Source organism: Danio rerio, chromosome 6 (genome assembly GCF_052040795.2).
Source record: "Danio rerio strain M-AB ecotype USA chromosome 6, GRCz13ab, whole genome shotgun sequence".
In the NCBI taxonomy this organism is placed as follows: Eukaryota; Metazoa; Chordata; class Actinopteri; order Cypriniformes; family Danionidae; genus Danio; species Danio rerio.
In genome coordinates this window covers 25,535,001-25,561,076 of record NC_141026.1, presented here as the reverse complement: position 1 = coordinate 25,561,076, position 26,076 = coordinate 25,535,001, and the positions used below count along the sequence as shown (strand labels likewise).

The 26,076-nt window shown below is 33.6% G+C and overlaps 2 protein-coding genes and 1 long non-coding RNA gene across 4 annotated transcripts in view; 2 read left to right on the top strand and 1 right to left on the bottom strand.

Moving 5' to 3' along the window:
• The window catches only part of ntn1a (netrin 1a), a 124,307-nt gene extending 108,234 nt beyond the window's left edge, over positions 1–16,073 (top strand). Inside the window, 3 exon segments of the mRNA NM_131029.2 lie at positions 4,079–4,153; positions 11,142–14,498; positions 14,525–16,073. Of these exon segments, the coding sequence (NP_571104.1) occupies positions 4,079–4,153; positions 11,142–11,470 (404 nt within the window). The 3' untranslated portion in view covers positions 11,471–14,498; positions 14,525–16,073.
• The window catches only part of LOC147843513 (uncharacterized), a 721,012-nt gene that overhangs the window by 359,658 nt on the left and 335,278 nt on the right, over positions 1–26,076 (top strand). The window lies entirely within an intron of this gene.
• stx8 (syntaxin 8) overlaps positions 17,557–26,076 on the bottom strand; it is a 106,138-nt gene continuing 97,618 nt past the window's right edge. The window contains exons 8-9 of one of the 2 annotated variants that reach the window (XM_087255247.1): positions 26,023–26,073; positions 17,557–18,187 (exon numbers count right to left, since the gene is read on the bottom strand). In XM_087255247.1, the coding sequence (XP_087111373.1) occupies positions 18,126–18,187; positions 26,023–26,073 (113 nt within the window). In that variant the 3' untranslated portion in view covers positions 17,557–18,125. 2 annotated transcript variants of the gene reach the window in all.

The following is a 26,076-nucleotide window of genomic DNA, read 5'->3' as shown; positions in this document are numbered from 1 at the left end:
CACAATTATTAAACCCCTTTTGATTTTTTTTATATTTCCCAAATCTTTAACAGAGCAAGGAAATTTTCACTTTATTTTGGCTGGAATAAAACCATTTTTTATGTTTTTTAAAACTATTTTAAGGTCAAAATTATTAGCCCTTTTAATCTATATTTTTTTGATAGTCTACAGACCATAGTTATACAATAGCTTGCCTAATTACCCTAACCTGCCTAGTTAACCTGGTTAAGCCTTTTAATGTCCCTTTAAGCTGTATAAAAGTGTCTCGAAAAATATGTAGGCAAATATTATTTACTGTCATCATGGCAAAGCTAAAATAAATCAGTTATTAGAAATGAGTTATTAAAACGATTATGTTTAAAATGTGTTTAAAAAAAATCTTCTCTCCTTTAAACATAAATTGGGAAAAAAATAAACAGGGGGCTAATAATTCTGACTTTAACTGTATATCATATTGCAGCCTCTTCATATTGCAGTCTCTCTTGATCGCACAGCCCTAACTTGAACCATAACAATTCTTTAAATGTCTTGATTACCTTTTGTATTCCACTGAACAATGCTAAAAGTATTCAAATAAAAATATGCTGTTTAAAAAAAGGTTTACATTTAAAAGTTCAATACATTAGAATGCACAGGCTTTCGAGGTATACCACATTTGATCGATACCTTCACATTAGATGCATAAGATCTGTATGCATGAAATTACCCTGGCCCGATTGGCAAAGGTGTGCCAGAGCAAGGTTCACTTGGTCCCACGGTACACTTGTAGTGTGAGTGCAAAGCATGCCTGAGCCTGAAATTTAAGACAAGAAGTGACTTTTAAGGGACTGTTTGATATGGATTTATTAATCATTCTTACTGTTCAATGAACACAAACTGTCGTAGTTTATTAAAGACGCAAACCTCTCACTGCACCTTTAGCAAACCTCCTAATACCTAAAGCACAAGGACTTTATGTTTGTTTATGACCGTCAAAAATGGCTTATCTATATGGCCAAATATTTGACTGCGTGTCACCGCATCCCAAACAACTAAAATGATATAACTAAAGAAATCTCCACTGTGCTGAAAGTGCTAACTGAACAGCGCATCATCGATGACGTAAGCAAGCTCAGGCTTGAATGCAATGCGATTTAAAAATATGATTTAAAAGAAAGTTTTTGTGCTCTAAAGTAAGGTTGTGCTGTTCTTTTAACTTTTAAGGGGCTTTTATACCTTTAGTTTGACAGGACCTTGGTCTGAGAATTAAATATGGGTCGCCACTAGTATGGTAGTACTATATCGGCGTGCTAACCTCGAGCCTATTGCTAAAAACTCAAATGCACTTAATCTTAAAAAAGGCACTTAAGCATACTTGAACCAAATAGACCCCAATCATATATTTGTCCAAACAGGAAAGACAGAAAAGCACATACAAAGTTTGTGAGGAAAACATGAGGGTGAGTGAATAAAGACAAAATATTCATTTTGGGGTGAACTTTCCCTTTAACACTGTCACCCTTGTAAGTCCAAATGGTCCCAAAGAATTCAGCAAGGCTTCTAGTGATTATAAAAGGAATGAACAAAAAAGGGGAGTGAGAGATAGAGAGAGAGAAAGCCAGAATTAGAGACAGAAAGAGAGTGAATAGTGCTAAATTAAGTGTCTCATCATGAATGCAAAGCTCTCGGCTAATTTAAAGCTGGCCTCTTCTCTCTCTGATTTCACATTGTCCAATTTCGAGGGTTGGCAACGCTCCCCACACATCTCTTGGCTTCATTTACAGTAATGAAGTTGATTTCTCCCCATTCGCTCCTCATTAGAGCGATGCCACCGTGACTAAAACAAACCTTGAATCAAAACTGCACGCGCTGTCTGCTCTGTTTCTTTAAACCATTGTCAGATTTCGGGAGACAGCTATTTTCCTCTCAGAGTGTTGAATGGAATAAAACGAGAGGGATATTTTGAGAGGTTGAGGGTAGAAGGAGGAAAAAAAAGCAGTTCCCTTTGGAATAGACCCAGCTTGTCCATTGAGTCTCTGCCCCAGTGGGAGCTTGGGGCTCTGGCTATAATCTAATTACATGCTTTATTTGCAGCAATTTGTTTCTCAATCAGTCTCATTCCACACAGAGAAAGCCTTCCCTCTGTGCGCTCATTCACACCTCATTGTTACAGTTCCCAGATCTGTGATGCCTGCATGAATAGTATTGTCTCTTTCATTGGAAGTCTAACTGGAAACAGACCTCAGGTCAGCTTTAGGCTTTCTTTGCAAACAACAGAGTACAGTGTCTACCCGTCTTCAAGCACTAAAAGACCCAGCAGGTTAGATTGTCAGTGTTAGATGTCAAGGCTTTTCAGAAGTGCTGAGTGAGGCTGAATAGCACAGACTCATTAGTTGTCCTTTGCTGAATCTCCAGACCAACAACTTCCCTCGACATCTAGCAACGAAGAGAATTTGTCCACAAATGTTTCCCAGCAGGGGTCCCCCCACAGTCAGCGTGTAACTGGTGCCCTCTACTCATTCTTCAGTGTCAAACAAGCTTCACATTTAAACCTACACGCAGCTTTCCTTTATTCGTTGGCACCGGTAGCAGCGTTACTGGACACAGTGCCAAAATGTCTAGCACACAGTTTTCACTTGAAAGGACAGCAGGAAAAACACCCATTTAGGTGACACTGGCCTCTGTGGGAGCATCGTGACAAGACGGCAAGCTAACCCTACTTCCCCTAACTCAAGAGGGGGCACAATGGGTACATTTGTCCTACTGCGGGGGACTAGATGTTTAAATAAGTATCTCAGGGTGCTCATCACCTCCTTAAAGGAGAGCTAATGAGAAATGATGGCTATCAGAGGGAAGTATCGTGATGGCATTAAACAGGGTTACGGGAAAACAAAGCATTTGCTCTACAGTCTTCATTTAAATGGAAATGAAGCTGCCAGAGTAGGGACTCTCAATTTCATTTTGGTTACAGTTTCTCTGCCATTTCCAATCTACAATGTACACGGTTTGACTTGCCCAACCCCACATCGGTGTCCCTCGCGCAACCACTTCAGCACAACTACTTTCACTGGCATTTTTTTCTGATTCCTTCGTTGCCCAGGCAACCTCATTCACACCGAGAGAATAGAGTCCAAAGGAAAGTAAAAGGCAGGCATGGAGCGAGGGTCGGCCGAAACAATGAAGTTTGTTCATATGCAGGCGAGCTGAAAGGTTCGTCGCTCCCCCTCCTCCGTCTTCTCATTCCATCCATCCACTAAAAGAAGGCCATGACAATGTGTGGGGCGTAATGAGAATGGAGAAAGAAATCTTCTCGATTTAAACATCTGCATGCTCAAAAGAGAGGTGTTTTTAATGAATTAATTGAGCTCGAGACTTTGTAAAGCGACAGAAGGTACGCATATTATATTTAGACGTGCTAAAAAACTCAAAATGTAGTAGATATCCAGAACTCTCTAAAAAAACTTGCCTGACATGTCATCTTCATTTTTAAACACAAGATGCTTTTTAAACATTTTATGCGCTGCTAATTTCCCCCCTGACCTCCCTTTGTGTTGGGACAACCCTTGCACCCCTTTCACTGGCACCTCCCTGAGTGCCGGACCAATAAATGCCAAAGGTTGAAATGGTGTTCTGAGGTTACGGTGGGGGGAGGGTGGCATTAGGACAGACATAGGGGTGAGTTGACAGCACTGGGAGGGAAAAGTCCCCTAATCAGGCACATCATGGCACTGACAGTGGAGACAAGGGTGAGAAATTAGCATGGGTTTGAAAAAAAAAAAGATTGCTGGGTGGCACAATACGCCTGGCCTCAGAGGGCTCCCATCAGAGCAGGGGAGGGTCCAGACATCCAGAGAGCAGAACGAGAGGGACCTTTTGTCTCCTGCTTTTCTAAGGAGCAAAAAACACTTTACTGAATGCCTCACAAGCCCTATTACGGCCTCACAATTAAACTGGGCAGATGGATGTCACAACAGGCCAGGGCTTTAGGATAGATGTGTAGTTTGCAGAAGTGTCTCTTTTTTGACAATGTTCCCTCTTTTACATTCTTTAATTGTGTTTTTTTTGTCCTCCCCCTCCACCCCCTTTCCCCCATTTGTAGACTGTGAATCCTACTGCAAGGCATCCAAAGGCAAGCTGAAGATCAATATGAAGAAGTACTGCAAGAAAGATTATGGTGAGTGGAAAAAGTCCAACCACAGCTCTCCTGCATTTATGCAGGTGGCTCAAATCCTTGCCCTCTACAACATCTTTATTCTTTATCCAAAGCCGAATTCCCTTGAGCCCTGTCAGTGTTGCTATATTGTAGTGATGGCTTACTTAGGGCTTTCAAGAAGAAAGTCAAAGGATCAAACAGGAGGAAAGGCTATCAGCGAGGGCTTTAGAGAAGACTGCGATGACGGACAGCCCAGCAGGTATTTGAGCCCAAAGCGGATCAAGCCATGGCAGTGTGACGGGCAGAAGAGACCAGAGCTCACAGATATCCTCATTAAGGGAAGCGCATGTCCCTGTCCTGCATTCCTGGGGGCAGCAGGCTCTTTCTCGTCCATGAAAGGGAGCAGATGTGCAACCCCTCTTCTACAGAGGTGGGGTTGTTTCATCAGTCAAGCGAGACCCCTTGGAACTTAAAGACCTTAGCAGATTTAATAACAGCCAAAGCATTTTAACAGCTTTCTTGATTTGTTTCAGTCAGCATAGGTAAATTATTGGTGGAGAATAATTTAAGTCATAATGAAATAGATGTAGGTGTAATACTAATAGTATTAAACATTTATTGAAAGATATGTTGCCTGCATGTAATAATTTAAAATACTTTTGGAGTACAATTTTCTTACAGGGCATATGTCAAATAAGAGGGTTAAAATCCTAAGAAATATTAAGAAGTATCCCTGAACTATGAGCCCCTTGTTTATTTCCCCCCCCCCCCCCCCCCCCATTTTCTGTTTAACAAAGAGAAGATTTTTTCAACACATTTCTAAATATAATAGTTTTAATAACTCATCTCAATTAACAGATTTTTTTTTTTATCTTTGCCATGATGATAGTATATAATACTTGACTAGATATTTTTCAAGACACAGGTTAAAGTGACATTTAAAAGCTTAACTAGGTTAATTATGTTAACTAGGCAGGTTAGGGTAATTAGGTAATTATTTACACATGTTAATATTTTTTTATTCCACATTCTAAAGACAAAACGGGGAGGAAAAATGGAAAAAGATGGTAAAAATAAGGTACAGTATTAATACAGAATAATGTTTTTTTATGTTTAATGTATTTCTATTTATGCTTTTGCTTACTGGTAGCATAATGGTTTCTTTTTAAAAAGAAATAAGCATTGTAGTAGTTTTATTTTTTAATTAATTAATTAATTATTTCAATGAATGAAAAGTTGATTGTTTCATTCAAGTAATACTTTTTTTCCCACTACATTCAAAAGAATGTTGCAAATGGCCATAATATACAGTGCTCAGCATATATAAGTACACATTTCACGAATCTTTTAAATTCATATTTCTAATAGGAAGCTATACAATATTATATTTGTGCATATACATTAGATTAGTCAGTACTGAAGCCAAATCTGGCCTAACAAAATAACTAACAGTCCAAAATCTAGTACGCCCACATTGATTGTTATAAAAAAAATATATATTAAATACAAATTTAAATAAAGAGGAAAAATCAAGAGAAGCAAAACATTGACAAATTTAGTGGAAATTTTGTAGGTTGTAATAATTTTTTCCAGTATTTTGGTTGAATTTAAATGTATTAGCTTTCAATATCTAAATATGTTTGGTGACTAAAATTTTATTTTATATTATAATATTTTTTATAATAAATCTGTTTTGTTTAAATGCACCAAGAAACATTGCCTATATTCTCTGAGAAATGGTGGAATATATATATATATATATATATATATATATATATATATATATATATATATATATATATATATATATATATATATATATATATATATATATATAATTTTTTATGTATGCTTTTGCATACTGGTTGCACCACATTGCTTTAAAAAATAGCACTGTAATCATTCTATTTTTTGATTAATTAATTATTTCAATGATTAAAAAGTTGAGTTCATTAAATTAATGCAAAACATTTTTTCTTTATAATTGTTTTATTCGAGTAATGCTTTTTTCCCACTTTAGTAAACATATTTCCCAGACAGTTTTTACCGTATGCACCTCAAAATATCTAAATACATTTAGTGGAATAGTGCAAATGGTCATAATATAACTTGTTGATATAAAAAAAAATGTGAAAGAATTTCATCTTGACAAAAAAAAAAAAAGTTTTTGACCCACATACTGTATGTATAAAATATATAATTTAATTATTACTGGCATAGCAAAGCATGCAAAAGTGCCTGTATTCATAATTTTTAGACCATTATGAATGAAATTCTAGACTCATACTCGCTAATGAGTTTTTTTCGAATGGCCCAGTTTTGAAAAGGTTTTTATGTGCCCTATCAAACCTTTTTTATAATTTAATACATTTAATAATACAACAATTAATAAATAAAAAACTAAATATTTTAGTTAATTCTGAGCAAAATATTTAAATATTGTCAAAACAAGCAAGCTCTAGTTCTAGCTCTAGTACTTTATTTTCAACACAACCAAAAAAAAAAGAATGTTTTAACGGTTTTAAAAACTGTAATAAACTAAATGTATGCACAACCGGACTGTTGATCAGCTTCCTCAGCAATAAATACATGGAAAACTTTTAAACGAATGTCATTATAAGGAAAATAATTAAACCATTATGGTAAAGTTAGAATGTGGTAGAGTTAAAATGTACATTCTTAAATAAAACAGTTAAAAGTCTTATTATTTATTTATTGGAGGGTGTTCATAGCTAGATTGGGTAGCTATACATGAACAAATGAAAATTAATACCTGTTTAAAAAAGATTTATTACCTACAGCAATATTTTAATAAAATTAAGACTTTTTGAGGCCTAAAATTTAGTTTTTGAGATTTAAGACATTGTAAGGCTCCGCGGATACCCTGCATAATGTCCTTGCTGTGTAATTGTAACAATAACTGGTAAAAGCATATGCGTTTCAACCCAAATACATGATTTGTGATAAACAATAAGGCGAGTGTGAAAAGCGCAGGGAATCCCGCAGCGTAGAGAGGAGGTCTGGCGCACACTGGCAGTTGGATGTCAGGTGATGAATACTCAATGCCTTCACCTCCTGCAGACCGCCTTTGCATGTTCTCCTTTGCCCTGCCATTACTCATTTAAGACTCATTTAAGAATTTATCCAGATAATTTGCTCCCCCGCTGACTTCAGTTTACAGTTGTCCTCAGTTATGGAGAGCCGGCCAGATCCCCCTTTACTCCAAAGTGAACAATCCAGGATAAAGTCCCACATTCTGAGCATTAAACCTAATCCACTTTCCCTCTGCCTTCTGGAGCATCAGGGGGGCTTTATGCTACAACAGCATGGGGGGAAATGGCTGGAAATGGTATTGAACTTGAAGATGGAGTCATCTAAAAGACTTATGGGGGGGAATCTGGCCCTTCGTGGCATGATATTTACAGCCTCATGCCTCACTGGCACACTCCCCATAAAACACCACAGGAATCCTGGCCGCAGCTGAGCCTCCACACGCCGCAGCTGCTGGAGAAATGACTTCCACCTTTTGAAATGGTGACAGTGATAGTTTGTCATCAAGTTAAAACTTTTTTTTGTCATCAAGCACTCACTTTTTATTATGATGATTGTGATGATATGTCAGTGTATTTGAAATAGTTCTGAAATAAATCAAGTTAAATTTAATAAAAAATGTATTTAAATTAAATTAAAAGGAATACCTTGCTACCCCAAAAATGATACAAATGTATCCTACAATGGGACATACTGTATGAACAATCAAGTCTGGCAGATAAACTAAAAGGATGAAATGAATAACTATGGAAGTATTAAAATAGATTATTTGAAATAATAAAGACCATTCTAATACCACAATGAGTTGAAATTCAAATTAATGGAATTCTAGAACTGATCCGACGTCAAATCATTTAGACATTCTATTTGGATTAAAAAATAGCGGGTCTAAATAACACATCATTAGTTATTTCTCAAGGAGAGCTAGATTGGATATAAATTTTCACTTCACTTTCAGTGGTATTCACACGAAGCTATCAGAAAATGTGGAATCTCTAAAACATTTCATTCTAATTTAATTCAGGTAATCACTTTATTTACAGTTGAAAGCAAAATTATTAGACCCTTATTTTAAATGTTAATTCTTTGAAAAAAATTGTATCACATTTTTAAACAATACTTTTAAAAACTAATAAGTAGGGCCAGACAGAATCTGCTGACATCTTTTGCTATTTCTGTTGATAATTTTTTTTAAAAAAATCTGCGGATTTATGCAGAATAATTTTGGAAGTATCATAACTAAAAACTATATTTATTAAATAGGAAAAAAAATCTTTTAAACTTTTATTTAATGTTTACATTGCAAATCCAATTACATCCACTTATTTTGTGAATAAACAAGTGTCTCATTTATCTACTAAAAGAGAGAAAATATTACTTTCCAAACTGTATTGTAAATAAATCGTATAAACATTTTCATATTAGTCAATAATATTACTGAAATTAAATTAAAAACTGAATAAATATAAATTAAGACACAATTACACAAGTAAATAAATAGACTCAACAATGGACTAAAAGTCTGCAAATTTCTGCGTGCACAGATATCATGAGGCGCAACTAATTAGTGATAACATGCAGTTAATAATTTATATTTTTATTTCCTTTTTTTCTTTAAGCATAAATGCACAATGCTGTGATTAATAAATGTATCAAATGCATAAAAAACAGACCCCAAAAAAACATTTTGGGTCCAGTGGCATGCATTTGAAGAGTGTAAGTGAACAGAAACACAGACCTGAGAGTTAGTGTGTAGGATAGATGGCCTCAATCTCAGACAAGTGTAAAATGTTTCACAGAAGAAATTAAATCTGCCTGTTTGCCGGTCCTTTTTCTGTCAGTCACCTTACAAAGCACCTTGAAGGCTATTAATAATGAAAGGGGAACAGCTTGAGTCAGTTTGAGCAGATTTTAAGGATTCACACTTGTGGGCATTCTCAAACTGTGGAGGGGTTCGAGTTTCAACAATTATTTAAAAGCACTTTAAACTGCAGCAACTAAGATGATACAAAGGAATAATTATTTGTTGAAAATATATTATTTCACCATTTCACTTGTAAATAGACACATGGGAACTTGCAATCATTCCATATCAGTATGTTTGTACAATTCAAAATATACATTTGAAGGTAAAAATATTAACATTCTTCCAAGTTGTTTAACAGATATAACAGATTATTAGCCCACTTTAGAATATTTGTTTTCCCTTTGAGGGCTAGAAAGAATCTGTGGACATTTTTTGCTTTTTCTGCAGAAAATTTTGTAAAAATCGTATGTTTATGCGGAATGATTTTGGGAGTACCATAACTTAAAACGTAATATATGAAATCAAAAATAATACTTCTTTAACTTTTACTTAATGTTCCCAATGCAAATCCAATTAGATCCACTTATTTGGTTATCAAACCCAATCTCACATATCATTTATATATACTAAAAGACAGAAAATATTACTTTACAAACTGTATTGAAAATAAATAATTTGAACATTTTCATTTTAGTCAACAATGTTACTGAAATTATTTAAAAAACTGAATTAATGTACATTTATAAACATTTACACAAGTACAGTAAAAAAATAGACTAAATTAAATAATATATGTTCCACTTTGATTCATATTACTGTATGTAAAGATGTAAGAACTATTTAGGTCTCTATCTAGTTATTAAACTAAATAGTTTAAAAAAGTGTTTAGATTAATAACATCACAGTATACACATTTTTAAATAACAATTAATTCAACATTTGGGTCTGCACATCTTTTCAATATATTAACACAATATTTCTTCTAAATATGCCTGAGAAATATGTATAAACTGTTATTCTATATTTAAGGGCATGGTTTTGGTAGATTTTTGTCTTTGGCCCATACGCAATGCTCTTCCTCAATATTTCGCCTTTTTTTTTTTTGAAGTACAAAATATTGCATTTAACACATTTTAGAGAAAAACAGAATTTTTTTGGTATCTTTTTTGAACAATTTTATATAACTATACAGAGAAACCCCACTGCTTTTTTTTCTTTATGTTTCTTATAAGATTTAAGGTTAACATGCCAAAATCTGAGGTCACAACTCAAATAAGGAATTGTAAATAACATTTAGATTTGAAAGATATAACATGATTTATCTATTTGTAAATGTAAACTACAAATGAATTCAGCGTTATTATCCCTCCTATATTTTAATTATTTTATATGTCTTCAGCAAATTCTGTTTAAGAAAGAAAAGATTTTTTTTTTTAGTTTCTAAACATAAGTTTTAAAAACTACTTTCAAATAACAGATTTATTTGATCTGTGCCATGATGACATGGATTTTTTTTTTCAAGAAACTAGTATTCAAGAACAAACGAAAGGCTTTACTAGCTTAACTTTTCTAATTAGGCAAGTTGTGGGAATTAGGCAAGTCATTTTATAACAGTGGTTTGTTCTGTAGACAGTATAATATATATATTGGTGTAGGGAGCTAATAATATTGACCTTAAAATCGATTTGAAAATTACACAACTGCTCTTATTCCAGCAAAAATATAATAAATAAGACTTTCAATATATTATCGGAAATACTGTGAAAATGCCGTTGCTCCATTAAATATCACTCAGAAAAAAATTCCTAAAAAAAAGAAAGAAAAAAAGAAAAAGTATTTCACAGGAGGGTGAATAATTTTGTCCTCAACTGTACATAATTAATTGAGATTTCTCAAAAAACAGACCAAAAATCAAACACAGTTGATATTTATGTCTTTATTATTTTTTTTTTTATTTTATTTTAGAAATGTAATAAAATAATAGTGTGCATCCCAAAAAAGCTATTTAAATAGAAAAATTCAATCCAAAATGTACAAAATTGTGCTTCTTTCAATGGTCTAAAATGAATCACACATGTATCTGCTTGACATCAAACCTCAGCCATCTTCATACATGAAAAATGATCATCTTTTTCTTCTGTTCTTCTGCAGCCGTTCAAGTCCACATCCTGAAAGCAGATAAAGCAGGAGAGTGGTGGAAGTTCACCGTCAACATCATCTCTGTTTACAAACAGGGTGAAAGCCGAATTCGCAGAGGAGACCAGTTCCTCTGGGTCAGGGCAAAGGATGTGGCCTGCAAGTGTCCGAAGATCAAGTCCGGCAAGAAATACCTTCTGCTGGGGAACGACGAGGATTCGCCAGGACAAAGCGGAATGGTGGCGGACAAGGGCAGTCTGGTCATTCAGTGGAGAGACACTTGGGCTCGGAGACTCCGGAAGTTTCAGCAAAGGGAGAAGAAAGGAAAATGCAAGAAAGCATAATGAAGAGAAGTGGAAAGAGCTGACCATTCAGAGCTGGACAGAAAAAACAACAGATAAAGATAAGAAAGATAGACTGAGCATCGCTGCTTTGAATAAAGGCATGAAGAGAATATTAACTTTTTTTTTTTTGGTTTGTTTTTAAATGGGAACGTGTGAAGGAGTTCATGATGCAGTTTTTCATTTCTTTTTGGTTTCTTTCAAGATTTGTTTGCTGTTTGCCAATTTTGCACCTGTGTCCAATATAAAGAAAGGTATTTTGTGTTAAATGGCGTCACGTTTCAGATACATTTTGAACGGTGTTAGTCTGGTTGAGAATCAGATTAAGCCATATTTCATTCATTTCAGAAAGAAAAAGGATAGAATGCTGCAGCAGTGATTGCAAAAAAAATCCTGAATACTTATTTGATGTTGATTCCTTTGACATTTTCCAATCAATTTATGAGTAAAATAAGGTGTGTGGCAAAAATATTATGCAATAATACTTGGACAAAACTGCACACACTCTACATTTTCAACTGCTTCAAAATGTATGGTTTTAGTATGTAAAGTGTGTGTAAGGCTAATTTCAGACTACATAGACCTTTATTTTACGTTATACTTTTTAAAAATATATTTTTAAATAAGGTTAACAGCACAAACCACATTGAATATGATAATTTTACAATTTGATTTGAAACACTTCTATACTGCTTGCGGTCATAAATCCGATACAGGTCAGTTTTCTGACACATGTCAAAATTCGGAACTGGAATTACTCCAAAGTTTTTTTTTAAATTATTTTAATTTTTTTATTAGACATCTGTAAACTCTCTGGTCACTGGTGTACACAACAGACAGTTGCAAAAGCTGTCAAGTGAGATAAATACACTATAAAAATAGTGTAAATAATTAAAAACGTATCTTTTATCCTCATTGTCATCATCATTGTCTACACATTTGCTGATTTCACCTTATAAACAAGCTTATTAATGCTGATTTTACTATGTACTTCTATTTGGCATTGTTCTGCTTGCAGTCCTTTTTGATGTATTCGTTAACATAGGAACCTGAGTTTGGCACAATTTGAAAAAAAAATGATGTGAACAGCCAAATAAGCAAATAAGTAAAAATACTCTGAATTGTGAGCAATAATTCGAATTTATGCACCAGCACCTGCAGTGAATGCAGTTTAATTGATGTAGTGAAACAAAGCATCATAGTATCACCATGTCACCCTAACCAATTCTACTCAGGTTTTTATTTTTGAATTAGAAAAAACGCATATGAAAGTCTTGTGGAAAACAGTGGTGAAACAGTGGTCTTTCGGGATTTAATATCACAGCTGCAGCACTCTATTGAGGATTAATACCTCAAAAATCTGAAGAAAGAAAAAAAAATGTCCTTAAAATGTCCTTAAGCATGTCTTTTTTATTACAAAACACTTTCGTTAGTAAGCTTTAGCGTTTCAAAAATTCATATGCTGTAACTGATTGCGTAATGGCATCTGAGATGTTCCTGAATTCTGTTTCAGATACAAATTGTTAATATGCCTGATATCAAAACAAATTAAGCAAAGTTTTTGGTCGAGGTTTGAAAAAATAAAAACACTTTGTAACACTGCATGAAAAACACAATTCTATGCCTATATTTGAGCATATTATGTTTTATAATGAATTCATCCAGCAGCTGTTGCAATTTCCATGAGGTTGTGTGGCTTATCATAGAATTCAGATGCAAACAGAATGAAAAGAAAAAAAGACAAAACGGAAAGGTTCGGGAACACTTTATAATAAATACACACTATGAACCATTTATTAAGCATTAGCAAATAGTGAACTCATTATCTGCTAAGCATTAACTTTACATTAATAAGCGTTAGTAAGCCGTTTATAACTGCAGCTACAAATGCTCTATTCTTGACTTATAACCACATGCATAATGTGCTTAATAATTGAGTCTCCATACTTTGTTAAGAATTCATTTTTCATTAGTAAATTAAATAATGCATTATTTACAAACTAGTTATTTAAGCATAGTTGGATGTTTGTTTGTTTTTTAAGATCATTCAGAATGCGTAAGTAAATGATTAATAAACTATTTAATTTAACATTTATATATCTTATTATTCAGGCATATATTAATAGCTAATTTGTATGTTATTAACCACTTTGTTAACTTAGTTTCATCCAGGTTTGTGACCTAATCTAAAGTGAGGACTATGTATGCTTTATAAATCCCTTACAAATGACAAATAAAGGCTCAGCTTTATTCTAAACTAAAAACTGAAAATAAACGACTGTTGTCATTTCTATCCATTTGAAGATACACAAATGAAACTGTATCAAATGAAAAATAAATAAGTGCAACCTTATCTAAAGTAACATTACTGTACAATTTAAAAATCGCTAAATAACATTGAAATGTTGCATCACAAGTATATTGTTAAATTATTATATTGTTATTGCTGTTATTTAATCTAAATATGTTGTATTTTGATACTTGTTATTCAGCAATGTTTAAACTTTACAGTAATTTTACTTTTTTTTTAGATAGGATCGCAAAAATGTATTTTTCATTTGTTACGGAGTCTTTAATTGTCATTTATAAGGGATTTATAAAGCAAAAATAGTCCTCACTTTAGATTAGGTCGCAAAACTGCATGAAGTTAACATTTATTAACATACATAGTAACCATTACTATATGCCTGAATAATAAGATAAACCTATATTTTAATAGTTTATTAATAATTTACTAACTCATTCTGAATGATCCTAAAAAACATCAACTACTCTTAATTAGAAATGGGTTGTAAATAATGTGATACTTCATTTAGTAGAAGGATCAATCAGTCACAAATCATGAAAACATAATTATTAAGCACATTGGAAATCTGCTTAAGTCAAGAATAGAGCATTTGTAGCTGCAGTTATAAACTGCTTACTAACGTCTATTAATGTAGAGTTAGTGCTCACCAAGTAATGAATTAACAAGATGCCAATGCTTAATAAATGACTCATGGTGTGTAGTTATTATAAAGTGTTACCTTGTACAGTTTAACATATATTTCCTAACACTACTAATCTTTGAAAACTGATGCTGCTGGGTTAACCCAGAATGCTGCAGACTCCCAAAAAACCATAGCAAACGCAGAACAACAACATAAACTTTTAAAAACTCAGATTGCCTTGATTAGTCAACAAACAACTGCTGACAAAAAACAAAACAAAAAAAGCTTTGAAAAAAATCAGCATCTGTTGTCACAAGCAGTCACATTAGACACAATAATATAGGCTCCATTTTAAGCATTAACTTCTGTGTCAGCCTTGTGTGTAAATCTATTACATATTTCTATATATATAAAAAAAAACACTATGTGTTGATTTAGGCTAACAAATGCAAAAGCATGCTTGTACCAACCTTAAAATGATTGGCATGCATTCAAATTGACATTTCTTTCAACTTAGAACAAAAACCACCATGTATATTTTTGTATAAGACACAATGATTGAGGTGGACGACTCTAAACACAAACATCTTTTCTTGCTCCATTTGATGCTCCGATTCGATTGTTTATAATCCAGACATGGATGATGACGTCCTTTAGTTAAAACAGAACTTCAGTTTGATGAGTTCAACATATAAACAGGCCTTTTCTCAAGTCCTGAAAGTGTTGCTAGAATGCTGTGTATAGTGAGTTTTTTTCCTTGTGTGTAAAACAGTATTTAGAAGTATTAACTAGTAATTCTTAACTAGCATTTAGTTTTGTAAAGCAACAGCATCTCTCCTTGAAAGTGTCCATGTCCATTTAGGGTCTGTGAATGTAGGAATGCATGTACAGTAATCTTTGCCTTCAATAGAGAACTGTGAGAAACGCTGCTCATATTCACACAAGCGCAAGTCCATTTCTGTTACCCATGAGACTAAAGTTCTCTAAAGTACAGCTTTTATGTTGATTTTGAGGGGTCATGTGATGTTTAGCTGCAAGAACTGATTATTTCAGGCATCAAATACCAAAAGAAAAGAGAAAAAAAAGGATGGTTTTGATGGACGGTTACGTGTGCAGTGATGATCCTCTTTGCTCAATGATTACTTGTAAATGTACACATTATGTATGGCATACAGATATTTATACACGTGCTGTATTTACCGGTTACAAACCATATTCCTAATACCACATGTAAATGTATTTTGTTTGGCACTCAGTATCTTAGTGCACACTCATTTTATTAGTATTCCGATGATGTAAATTTATGTTGTTGTTTTGTTTTTCTTGGCAGCAGTGGAAAGATGGCTCCTGTATTTGACATTACCAGCAGACCTTACATGCTTCTTGTTCATATTATGAATTGTAAATTTAGCTGTTGCAAATACAAGACGTCTGCAATATTGTTTTACAATGCATACTAATATATTATGGTTATTATAAGAAAATATTTAATGACACAAGACATTGTGGGTTTTTTTATGTCTTTTATTTTTCTTTCTTTTTTTTCTTTTCTTTTTACAGCAGTTTGTGGTTGTTTAGATGGTTGTGATTAAAATCCAGACGGGACGATAACTACTGAACACCAACCTGGTAGAACTACATTCAGTATTCATTTGGAATAAAATCTCAAAAAATGATTAATGCACCTTCATTTGTTCCCCTGTATAAGTAAAGATATATGCATTTAGTTAGAGATTCGAGGTTCACAGTTAAAAATCCTGGGTTCCACACAACTCCATGTCGTTCTAACACAAATTAAGTTACGTTAATCCTTTAAAAAAATTAAGCGGATTGAACATAAAAACAGTTGTGCCCTTGTGTTGTTTCCACTCATTTTAAATAAGTAGTTTGAACACTTGAAAAAAGAACACTCATTTTTTGAGGGTTTGTTTATTTTGGTGTGTTATTAGAAAAAAATGCGCAAAAAATTGTTGGGTAGCACTCTAGTTTGATGGTCCATTTGAGTATTAGTGGACTGTCTGCTTGATATATGTTGATACTGCTCGTTCAAAAGACATTTATCTGACTATAAAAAAGTAACATGCAAGTAACTTAGACTATTCCTAACCCTAAAGTTGGATTTTTACTTCCGCCTGAGGCTGCATCGTGCACCTCACGAAACGGATGAGGCTTTTATACTTGATGCGTTCGCCGTTGTGATGTTCTTTAAAAAGACAGGGCTCAGTCAAATGAAACCCACCATAATATCAGACGGATTAGCATAGAAGAAGGAAGTTTCCGAACTACGTCATATCAATAATATCGTTCAAGATTTTAAACTTAGTTTTTTTAAATATTTATGACAACAGAACATGGGTTGCTCTACAAATATATATATATATTTTTTTTATTATAGAAAGAATGAACCATTATCACCAATAAAGCCTAGAAAAACAGGGCATCAGTATATTGTTAACTGATAGGTTTAAATATTCTTTTTCAGTAATTAAAAAATTATTTGTTCCTTAATTATAATTTTGTATCTATTAAATTATTTTAAATTCAAAATGAATGGGGAAAAAGCAGATTTCCGTAAGTAAATAATCTGTTTTGGCTTTAACAAACTTATCATTTAAGTTTTTCTAATTTTTTCCAAAAACGTTCCTCCTTTCCCAATGCTGTTGCAATTTCTAGCCAAGAATTGCTGACCATCTAGTTATCCCTATGATCACACATGGATGGATAATAAAGATGTCTGCATAGTCGTGCCTGTCTCAAACAAAATGTCTTGAAAATAATTCATTATTGAACTCAAATCAAAATGTTCGATCGAATCTCAAAAAAAATCAGATGCTCCACCAGCCGAAATCATGCCACGCACAGCCAAAGCGAAACTCCGTAAACACTGTGATGACATCACATTCACCATGCACACTCAAGCAAACTACCGGACGCAGAGTATAAACCAGGCTTAACCCCAACCTAACAGTCTACTTATAATCTAATGAGAATTAGTTGGCATGTAGATACAATGTAACTTAAATTCAACAAACAAACCATCAAAATAAAATGTGACCAATATTTGTAAAAAAATAAATAAATAAAAAAAAAAAATTAATAATAATAATAATAGATTATTGTTATTACAATTTTAAGATTTTACAAAAACCAAACCACCTGTTTGATACCATTACATTTATTAGAATTTTATAACGGACATATTTTAAAAACATTATTTTTTACCAAACAAGTTTTTTTTTTCTCTCTTAATGCAGTTGAATGGATTAGGAAAAAAGAGGATGAGAGCTTTTCTATTTACCCCAACAGTAGAGCTCAAAACTTGGTATTGCTTTGTGACTCAGTCCCTGTTTACACGATGGATACGGATCATTTTCTTCACTGTCAAACAAAGAATTTAAATAGTTTTCCCTCCTTGGAGCATCTTGGGCTCATGGTTTTATTCATAATAATATTCAAAACCTTTCAAAGCTCTTTTCTATTTTTCTTTCCATTCCAAATCCTACTTTGATCGTTATCTGTGGAGCTAAGAATTCAGTTCTTCATAGTGGTCCATTTCTTGGCTTTAACCCAGTTATGTGTTCCATTACTTTAAGAGAAAAAAGAGAGCTGTGTGCAGAGATGTGATTACATGTCCAGTCTGTTCGGATACTGCGTGAATCCATCACTCACCACTATATACAGACAGAAAGTCTCTGTAGTTCATATCTGTGGCATCTTCATCTTCTTCATTACTGCCAACAGGCCACAACAATGATGGCGATAAGAAGAAGAACAATCACCACCATCATGCCTGAAATCAAACACACACACAAAACATCTTAATGAATAAAGGACACTCTTTTCCTTTCCATATGCACCAGACACTTTCTTCTAAACCAGGGGACTCAAATTGGTGGGGGGCCATTTCAGTGACTGACAATTCATAGCAGGGCTGTTTTAACTTTCAAGCACAAGAAAAAAGTGGAAACCTGACATAAGTGATGTATCTTAAGATAACAGACATGACATTTATATTTCAAGCATTACCTGTCATCAGTGATGATGCAAATCAGCATGTTTATCGAGCCACACAACTGCTGAAATATATCTGTGGGTGTGTGTACGGTCGAGCGAGCGATAAACACACTCAGTCATTTTTCCACAAACTATATGCAGTAAAAACTAGCTTTTTGTTTCTTGATGTGCATATTGAAGAGGTAGTTTAAATCACTATGAAAATACTACAAATAATAGGCATAATTATTGTTATTCTGTCCCAATCAATTGTATTGTGCAATAGTGCAAGAACAGCAGAAAGCAGTTTGGGTAACTTTAGTGGGTTTACTGGCAATTGGTCTTCTCAATATCTTTCTCTTCTGTAAAACTACAGCAAAGAGGGGGAAAGTATGTACATATTCACATTTACTTTAACAAGTTCAATTCAACTAGCATTACAATTTCACTAATGTACAAAGTTTTTATGCAAACCTTAATAAGAATATGAGAAAAATCTATTAAATGAGACCATTTGAATGGAATAATAGCAAAATTATCATATTTGTTACACCACCGGCATAACATGTTAGCCATGAAGAAGTGTTTGTACAACAAAAAACAAGTGGTATAAAACTGATGCTAATCAAACAACCCCTGAATATTTACAAAAAAAAAGAATGAGCTTTAGTAAAAATAGAGCACTTATGGACATATATTTTATTGTTTAAATCAGCTACAAAAATTTAAATCATGAGTGTTACTTTCGACCGTATACTCTGAGAAAATGAAAGTAAAACTAATCAGAATGCAGAACTATAAATGTAGACTAGATAACGGGCTAGATGGAACTGCACAACAATAGTGGTTCTAAAATATATGTTTTGGCGTGCCGAACTGCACTATATTTTTGACAACCTTTGCAGGCCGGAGGAATGAGGAGGGTGGGCTGTAAATTGCCTGCGGGGGGGCAGTTTGAGACCCCTGTTCCAAACGGTCCATGTTTCTCGGAAAACACTGCACAATTCTGAGTGTGTTTCACACAGGTGAGTGGGTTTAATAAACCACCTGTAGGAACCACCTGTACTTTTTTAATTTCTGTGTGCATGTGTATATACACTAAAAAAATTCTTCTCTCTTAGTATTTTCCTCCTATTTCTAGTTTAAATATTAAAGAATTCTTAAATTGTGAAGCATTTTCTAGAAAAGCAAAACACAATGTCCTGGTTTAAGAAATAATTTACCAAAATCAAGTGAGTTATTCCAAAAACATGCAAAATAATCTGCCAGTGACCTTAAAATGGTGTTTAAAAATGAAAAAAAAAACAAAAAAAAACTGCTTTTATTCTAGTCAAAATAAAGCAAATAAGACTTTCTTTAGAAGAAAAAAAAATCAGACACAATAAAACATTCCTTGCTAGGTTAAACGTGATTTAGGAAATATTTAAAAAGAAAAACAATTCAAAGGGGGGCTAATAATTCTGACTTTAAGTGTAAAGTCAGTAAATACTATAAGATATATTATAACCAGTCTTTACAAAACATGAAATACATTATGCCTATGGAGAGTCCTTGTAAACTATGTATACAAGTGCATATGTGTGTATTGTTTTGTCCTTATATGCAAGACATTTTGGATAAAAGCGTCTGTAAATCAAAAAATATAAATGTAAACTAATAACCTCTTGCTCTTTTAGAGAATATTTAAGCATGTGCTCATAAAAAAATCATCATTTGCCCTATAAAGACTTCAATATTTTTATCTTCTCCAAATTTCAACTTTGTTAAAAAACTTGATTAAAGGATTAATGCAATTGTATGGCTTTTCTTTCATTGGTTATTTGCATTTTTCATTGATCGCTCATTAAAATAAACATGATGATGATGACTCTTCGATCGGGCTATTAGGCGTGTGTATAATTTAAACTCAAGATCAACACAAACTGAGGGGGAGAATGACAAACAAAATGTGGTGAGGCTTTCAGCGAAGCATCTGTCTTTCATTAATTCTTGCGATAGTCGAATGTCTCATATAATGTGTGTCACTTGAGGAATTCCAGGAAGGTGTTGGAGAGGATTTCTCATCTCCTGTGAGTCACTGACAGCGGATAGAACAGTCGTACATGTGTTGTAGATCTGCCCTTACAAAAAGCGATACATCCCACTCCAAATTCTCATTGAATTACTTGTTTGAAGTTGTAAAATTCCATGAAATCCTCAACTGTGACTAAACATTGAACATAAATGTACTGAAATTGAAGGCTGGATTATTCAAATTGTTATAAAAAATATTAATAGCTTTCATTTGAACCCTTTTTGTTTATTGTCATTGGTTTATTTTTCTTTATGAAGCCCTAAAACAGTGGTTTGACTTTCTATAATATAAAGGGGCAAACTTACCAAATGGTAAACAAATTTTAATTGTCATTAAAGTTCATTCATGGCACTTCTATATCTGTAAGGTTGTAATATATGTAATTTTGTTGTTTTTCTTCTTCAGTTTTGGATGAGCCTGTTATAACACACATGAGGTATGTATATTTGGTAAAGTATTGTTTTCCATTATTATATGTAGTGTAATAATAATACTATTGTAAGTATTAAAATAACACAAAATGAGCTATACTGTATCTACTATATTAAAAATGGGTAGTAACTGTACAGCATTAATTCTAAAGCAATTTAAAAAAAAAGTTTGACATTTACTGCAGCATTAACTAAAATGGACTAAGCATTGTGGTTACAGTATGAATTAATCTTTGTATAATAATTCATCCATTTTCCTTCAGCTTAGTCTTTGATTATCAGGGGTCGTCACAGAGGAATGAACTGCCAACTGTTCTGTTCTACGCGGCCGATGCCCTTCCAGCTGCAAGCCAGTACTGGGAAACACCAATATACTCGCATTCACACACCCACACTCAAACACTATGACTCACTTTGTTTACCCAGTTCACTTATATGCTTTTGGACTGTGGGGGAAACCGGAGTACCTGGAGAAAACCCACATAAACAAAGGGAGAACATGCAAACTCCACACAAAAACACAAACAGGCCCTGCTGGGTCTCGAATTAGCAACCTACTTGCTGTAAGGCATGTTGGAGCAACAGTGCTAACCACTGAGCCACCATGCCATCCTTGTATGATAACGTTAATAAATAAAAATACAAATGTTCATTGTTAGTTTGCTTTAGGTCAAGATAATTAAAAATTATATAAAAATGTACAGCTTTTGATTTTAAAACTGCATTAGTAAATATTGTAAATTGAAAAAGTACAAATATTAGCATTGCTATGCTTTATTTTTCACTGTTTCCTGCTTAATAATATTAAATACCATAACAGGGGCGACGCAGTGGCACAGTAGGTAGTGCTGTCGCCTCACAGCAAGAAGGTCGCCAGTTCGAGCCTCGGCTAGGTCAATTTACGTTCCTGTATGGAGTTTGCATGTTCTCCCTGCATTCGCGTGGGTTTCCTCCGGGTGCTCCGGTTTCCCCCATAGTCCGAAGACATGCGGTACAGGTGAATTGGGTAGGCTAAATGGTCCATAATGAATGGGTGTGTGTGTGTGTGGATGATTCGCAAAGATGGGTTGCGGCTAGAAGGGCATCCGCTGCGTAAAAACGTGCTGGATAAGTTGGCGGTTAATTTTGCTGTAGCAACCCAGGATTAATAAAGGGACAAAGCAGAAAATAAAATAAATGAATGAATATTAGCAAAAAATACAAATAGTTGCTGAATGGATGGCAAATACTAAATGGTTACCACTACATAAGGTTTACATATACTACATCTTAAAAAATAAATCTTTTTGAACTAGAAATTAAAATATGTCTTGCATGATCTTAAATAAACGAAAATTGTTTATTAATGATTTTAAATTTGACTGAAATGTGAATGATCAATCTAAAAAAGTACATATTTTAAATTATTTAGATCTTATATAATGGTAAATAAAATGACTGATTTCAGGACATTCTACCTTTGCTATTGTTTTTTTCTGGTATGATGTCAAATTAAAATGTGATTGAAATAAATGATATGAATAAATCTGGGAAAAAAAAGTAAAACATACAGAATAAATAAATTGACTTATTTCAGGACATTCTACTTTTTTAATATTTTCTGCTTCTAACTATTTACAACAAATTATTTTGATGAAACACTTTGGAAATCCTTGTCCTATTTGATTATTTTTAATTCACATTTTCTTACAATGCTTTTCCTGAGCATATCTAAATTCATAATTTCCTTGCCATCATCTGTCATGTCATTTAAAGACATGCTTATCTCTGCTAATCAGACAGGATTTTTGACATAATCACTGTTGGTCATGGACACTGGCTGGTACTGTATTCGTAGCCTGATTCGGTGCTTTAGTTTACATTTCTCTCATAGTTTGGCTCAGTGGCTTTGTGTTCCCACTGGAGATCACAGCGCCAGCTGGCCTGCACTGAATGCACAGGGTAAAAGGAAACTACATTTCGCTGGTATTATGAAATACAGACCAACTAAAGCCTGCTGTGGTCCGGGCGTGTGTTAGGAAACAACACCACACAGTTGGCAAATGCCCAGTTTTGACTGTGACCAGGAACAATGTCAGATTTTTACTGAACAGACCTCCATCCCACTGGAAAATACCTGATTTATTTAACAGAAAACTGGCATGACAAAAGATACATCAAAAGGAAAAATATGGTCCCTCAATTTCCACCAAGTCGGTTAACCTGTAAAATACTGTTTTACATGTTCTTAAAAAAATAAATAAATAAATAAAAATAAAAAAACAGTTCTAATTTTTCCAGTTTCCTTTAATGTAGCAAATTCCATGTAGATTTAAACCAGACAAAAAAGTTTGTAAATTCACACTATCTATGCTTTAAAGTGAGCTTCACACCAAGTTTGCTCCTCCTTTTCACCTCTGAGAAACTGTCACAGTCATGTAAGTAATCAAATAAGCTCTGTAACCCAATCACGCTGCCCCAATGACAACAATAATATTTGCTAGACAAATAGGTTAGTGTGCGCAGAGGGCAGAGGACCTGTGTGGCCACCCAGGGGCAGAACAAAGGACACGCATTCTTCCCAAGTGTCCTTTATTTATTTAAAATCAAAGCCGAGGGAGAAAGAGAGACCCCCGAGGCTCTAAACTTCAACTTGTCATAGTCAGGGGCCTGAAGATCCAAATCAAAACAAAAGACAGGCCTGAACTTTATTTTACTCAATCGTTTTGTTAGCAGATGATTTCCATCGCTCTGCAAACGCTCTTCCTAATAGTGCTTTTTCATGGGTTTTAAAGTATTTGGTTGTATAATGTAAACACATCAAAGCAAATTACACAAATCTAATGAAATCAGGCTTATACAGCCCAATAATAAGATACATCTGGCTATTCATTTGGCATTTAACTGCAGCACTAAAATATACATTTTTTGACATAAAGATGTTGCTGTATTTTATTTAATTACATTTTAAGGGATTTATGTAATTTATACTGGCTTTAAACCTTTATGATTTATTTCTTCAACTGATTTTTTTCATAAAATAATAATAATAATAATAATAATAATATACAGTTGAAGTCAGAATTATTAGCCACTTGTTTCTTTTTTTCTCCGACTTCTGTTTAACAGAGAGAAGATTTTTCTTTCCAGATCCAACACAGATCACAGATCCAAACATAATAGTTTTAATAACTCATTTCTAATAACTGATTTATTTTATCTTTGAAATGATGACAGTAAATAATATTTTACTAGATATTTTTCAAGCCACTTCTATACAGCTTAAAGTGACATTTAAAGGCTTAATTAGGTTAACTAGGCAGGTTAGGGTAATTAGGCAAGGTATTGTATAAAGATGGACTGTTCTGTAGACTATCGAAAAAAATATATAGCTTAAAGGGGCTAATCATTTTGACTTTAAAACTTCAAAACCATTTCATTTTTTATCTTAGCCCGAATAAATCTGATTTCAGATGTCAATGGCTGCCAGTTTCAAACATTGTCCAGAATATCTTCTTTTGTGTCCAACTGAAATAAGAAACTCATAAAGGGTTAACACCACTTCAGTGTAAGTAAACAAGTAAATAAGGTAAGTTTTTCAAAGTTATTAGACATTTTTATTAATTTTTATTTTCTTCAACGGAATGTTCACAGTATTTCCTAGACTATTTTAGTCATTTTTTTTTTAATTGCCTGAAATAAATGCAGTTTAAAATTGTCCTTAAAACTATTTTAAGGTCAGTATTATTAGCTTGCTTGAGAGTCTTGTTTTTAGATTTACTACAGAAATTAATCACACGATAAGCTGAGTACAAGTATTTTATTAAAAAAAAGGAGAAAAATATTTTGCACATTCATCAGATCAAAGAAAAAACAAATTAGCCCCTTCAGACCTGAATTATGTTCCAAATTTCAGAAAAATGGGATGTCATGTGATGTCCATTGTAATGGATGCAGGGTCTGACAGGGTTAAATACTAGAAATTAGTTATTAAAACTATTATGTTTAAAAATGTGCTGAAAAAAAAACAAAACTCTTTATTAAAAAGCATTTGGGAAATACTTTTAAAAGAATTCAAAATTCCCTAGAGGGCTAATAATTTTGACTTTAGCTGTACAAATTTAAAATAAGTTAGACATTTCTACTTAATATGTTCTCCATATGTTTATAAAACACTTTAAATTGTTAAAAGCAGACACCAAAATGTGCAGTCTTGTCATTGATCCATCAATCAAAACATCTGATATTACATGTAACCATACTCTTAAAAAAACACAGCATAACATGAACACTAACCATAAAAATAAAAAAAACACCACAGCAGATAAATACTAAATAGATGTTGAAGTGAGTGATCAAAAACCATAAAAGTGCTGTGGCATGTTACATTTTCAACCATTTCTTTACACAAGACACAGACAAGTGTCAAACAATCTTGGAAAATGTGAGGAGTGAAGTGAGTCAGAGAACAGAAGTTGAAAGAAAAGAAGAAGAAAAAAAAAGTGGGGTACGAACGACAAGGCAGTGAGGAATTTTTCCATTCATCAAGCCCTTCCCTTCACCCCCTCCTTACAGAATACATGAATATGGTTAGGTGTTAAAAGCAGATGCGGAATGAGAAGAAGAGGCCTGGAGAAATAAAGGAGCCAGAAAGACAATCAATGTGACTCTGGGATCCGCAAACAAACTTGAGTCTGTGGAGTCTTCTGGACAAACAAATGCAATTATACGTCACATTAGAGGAGCAGACTAGAAGTGGCAATGCATTTATTTCCCAAGAAAATTCAAGACGCATCTTTATGCAGCCAAACTGGCTCTCGCTATAGAAGAATCACGAGTTTAAATATTCACACTCTTCACATGTTCATGATTATAAGAAAAATGAATTTATAATCAATTCCATGTTTTCTAACGCTGTGTTTATTTGTCTTGATGTAAACAGAGAAATACTGGTGGTGTGTCAACAACAGTTTAAACAACAGCTAGAATGACAATTGTCCTAGTTGACGTTTATCATGCGTGTATAAAGAACAACAAAACTATGATTGGAAGTGAGAGTAGACTGGTTGATCATGTCTCCTCACACAAAGACACCAGTATTACTTCGTTAGTCCACCCAAAGTTTTAAATACGCAGACATTTACTTACCATGTACTCCCTTCCATGGAGAACAACAGCAGAAGCATGACTTTATTTTGTCTG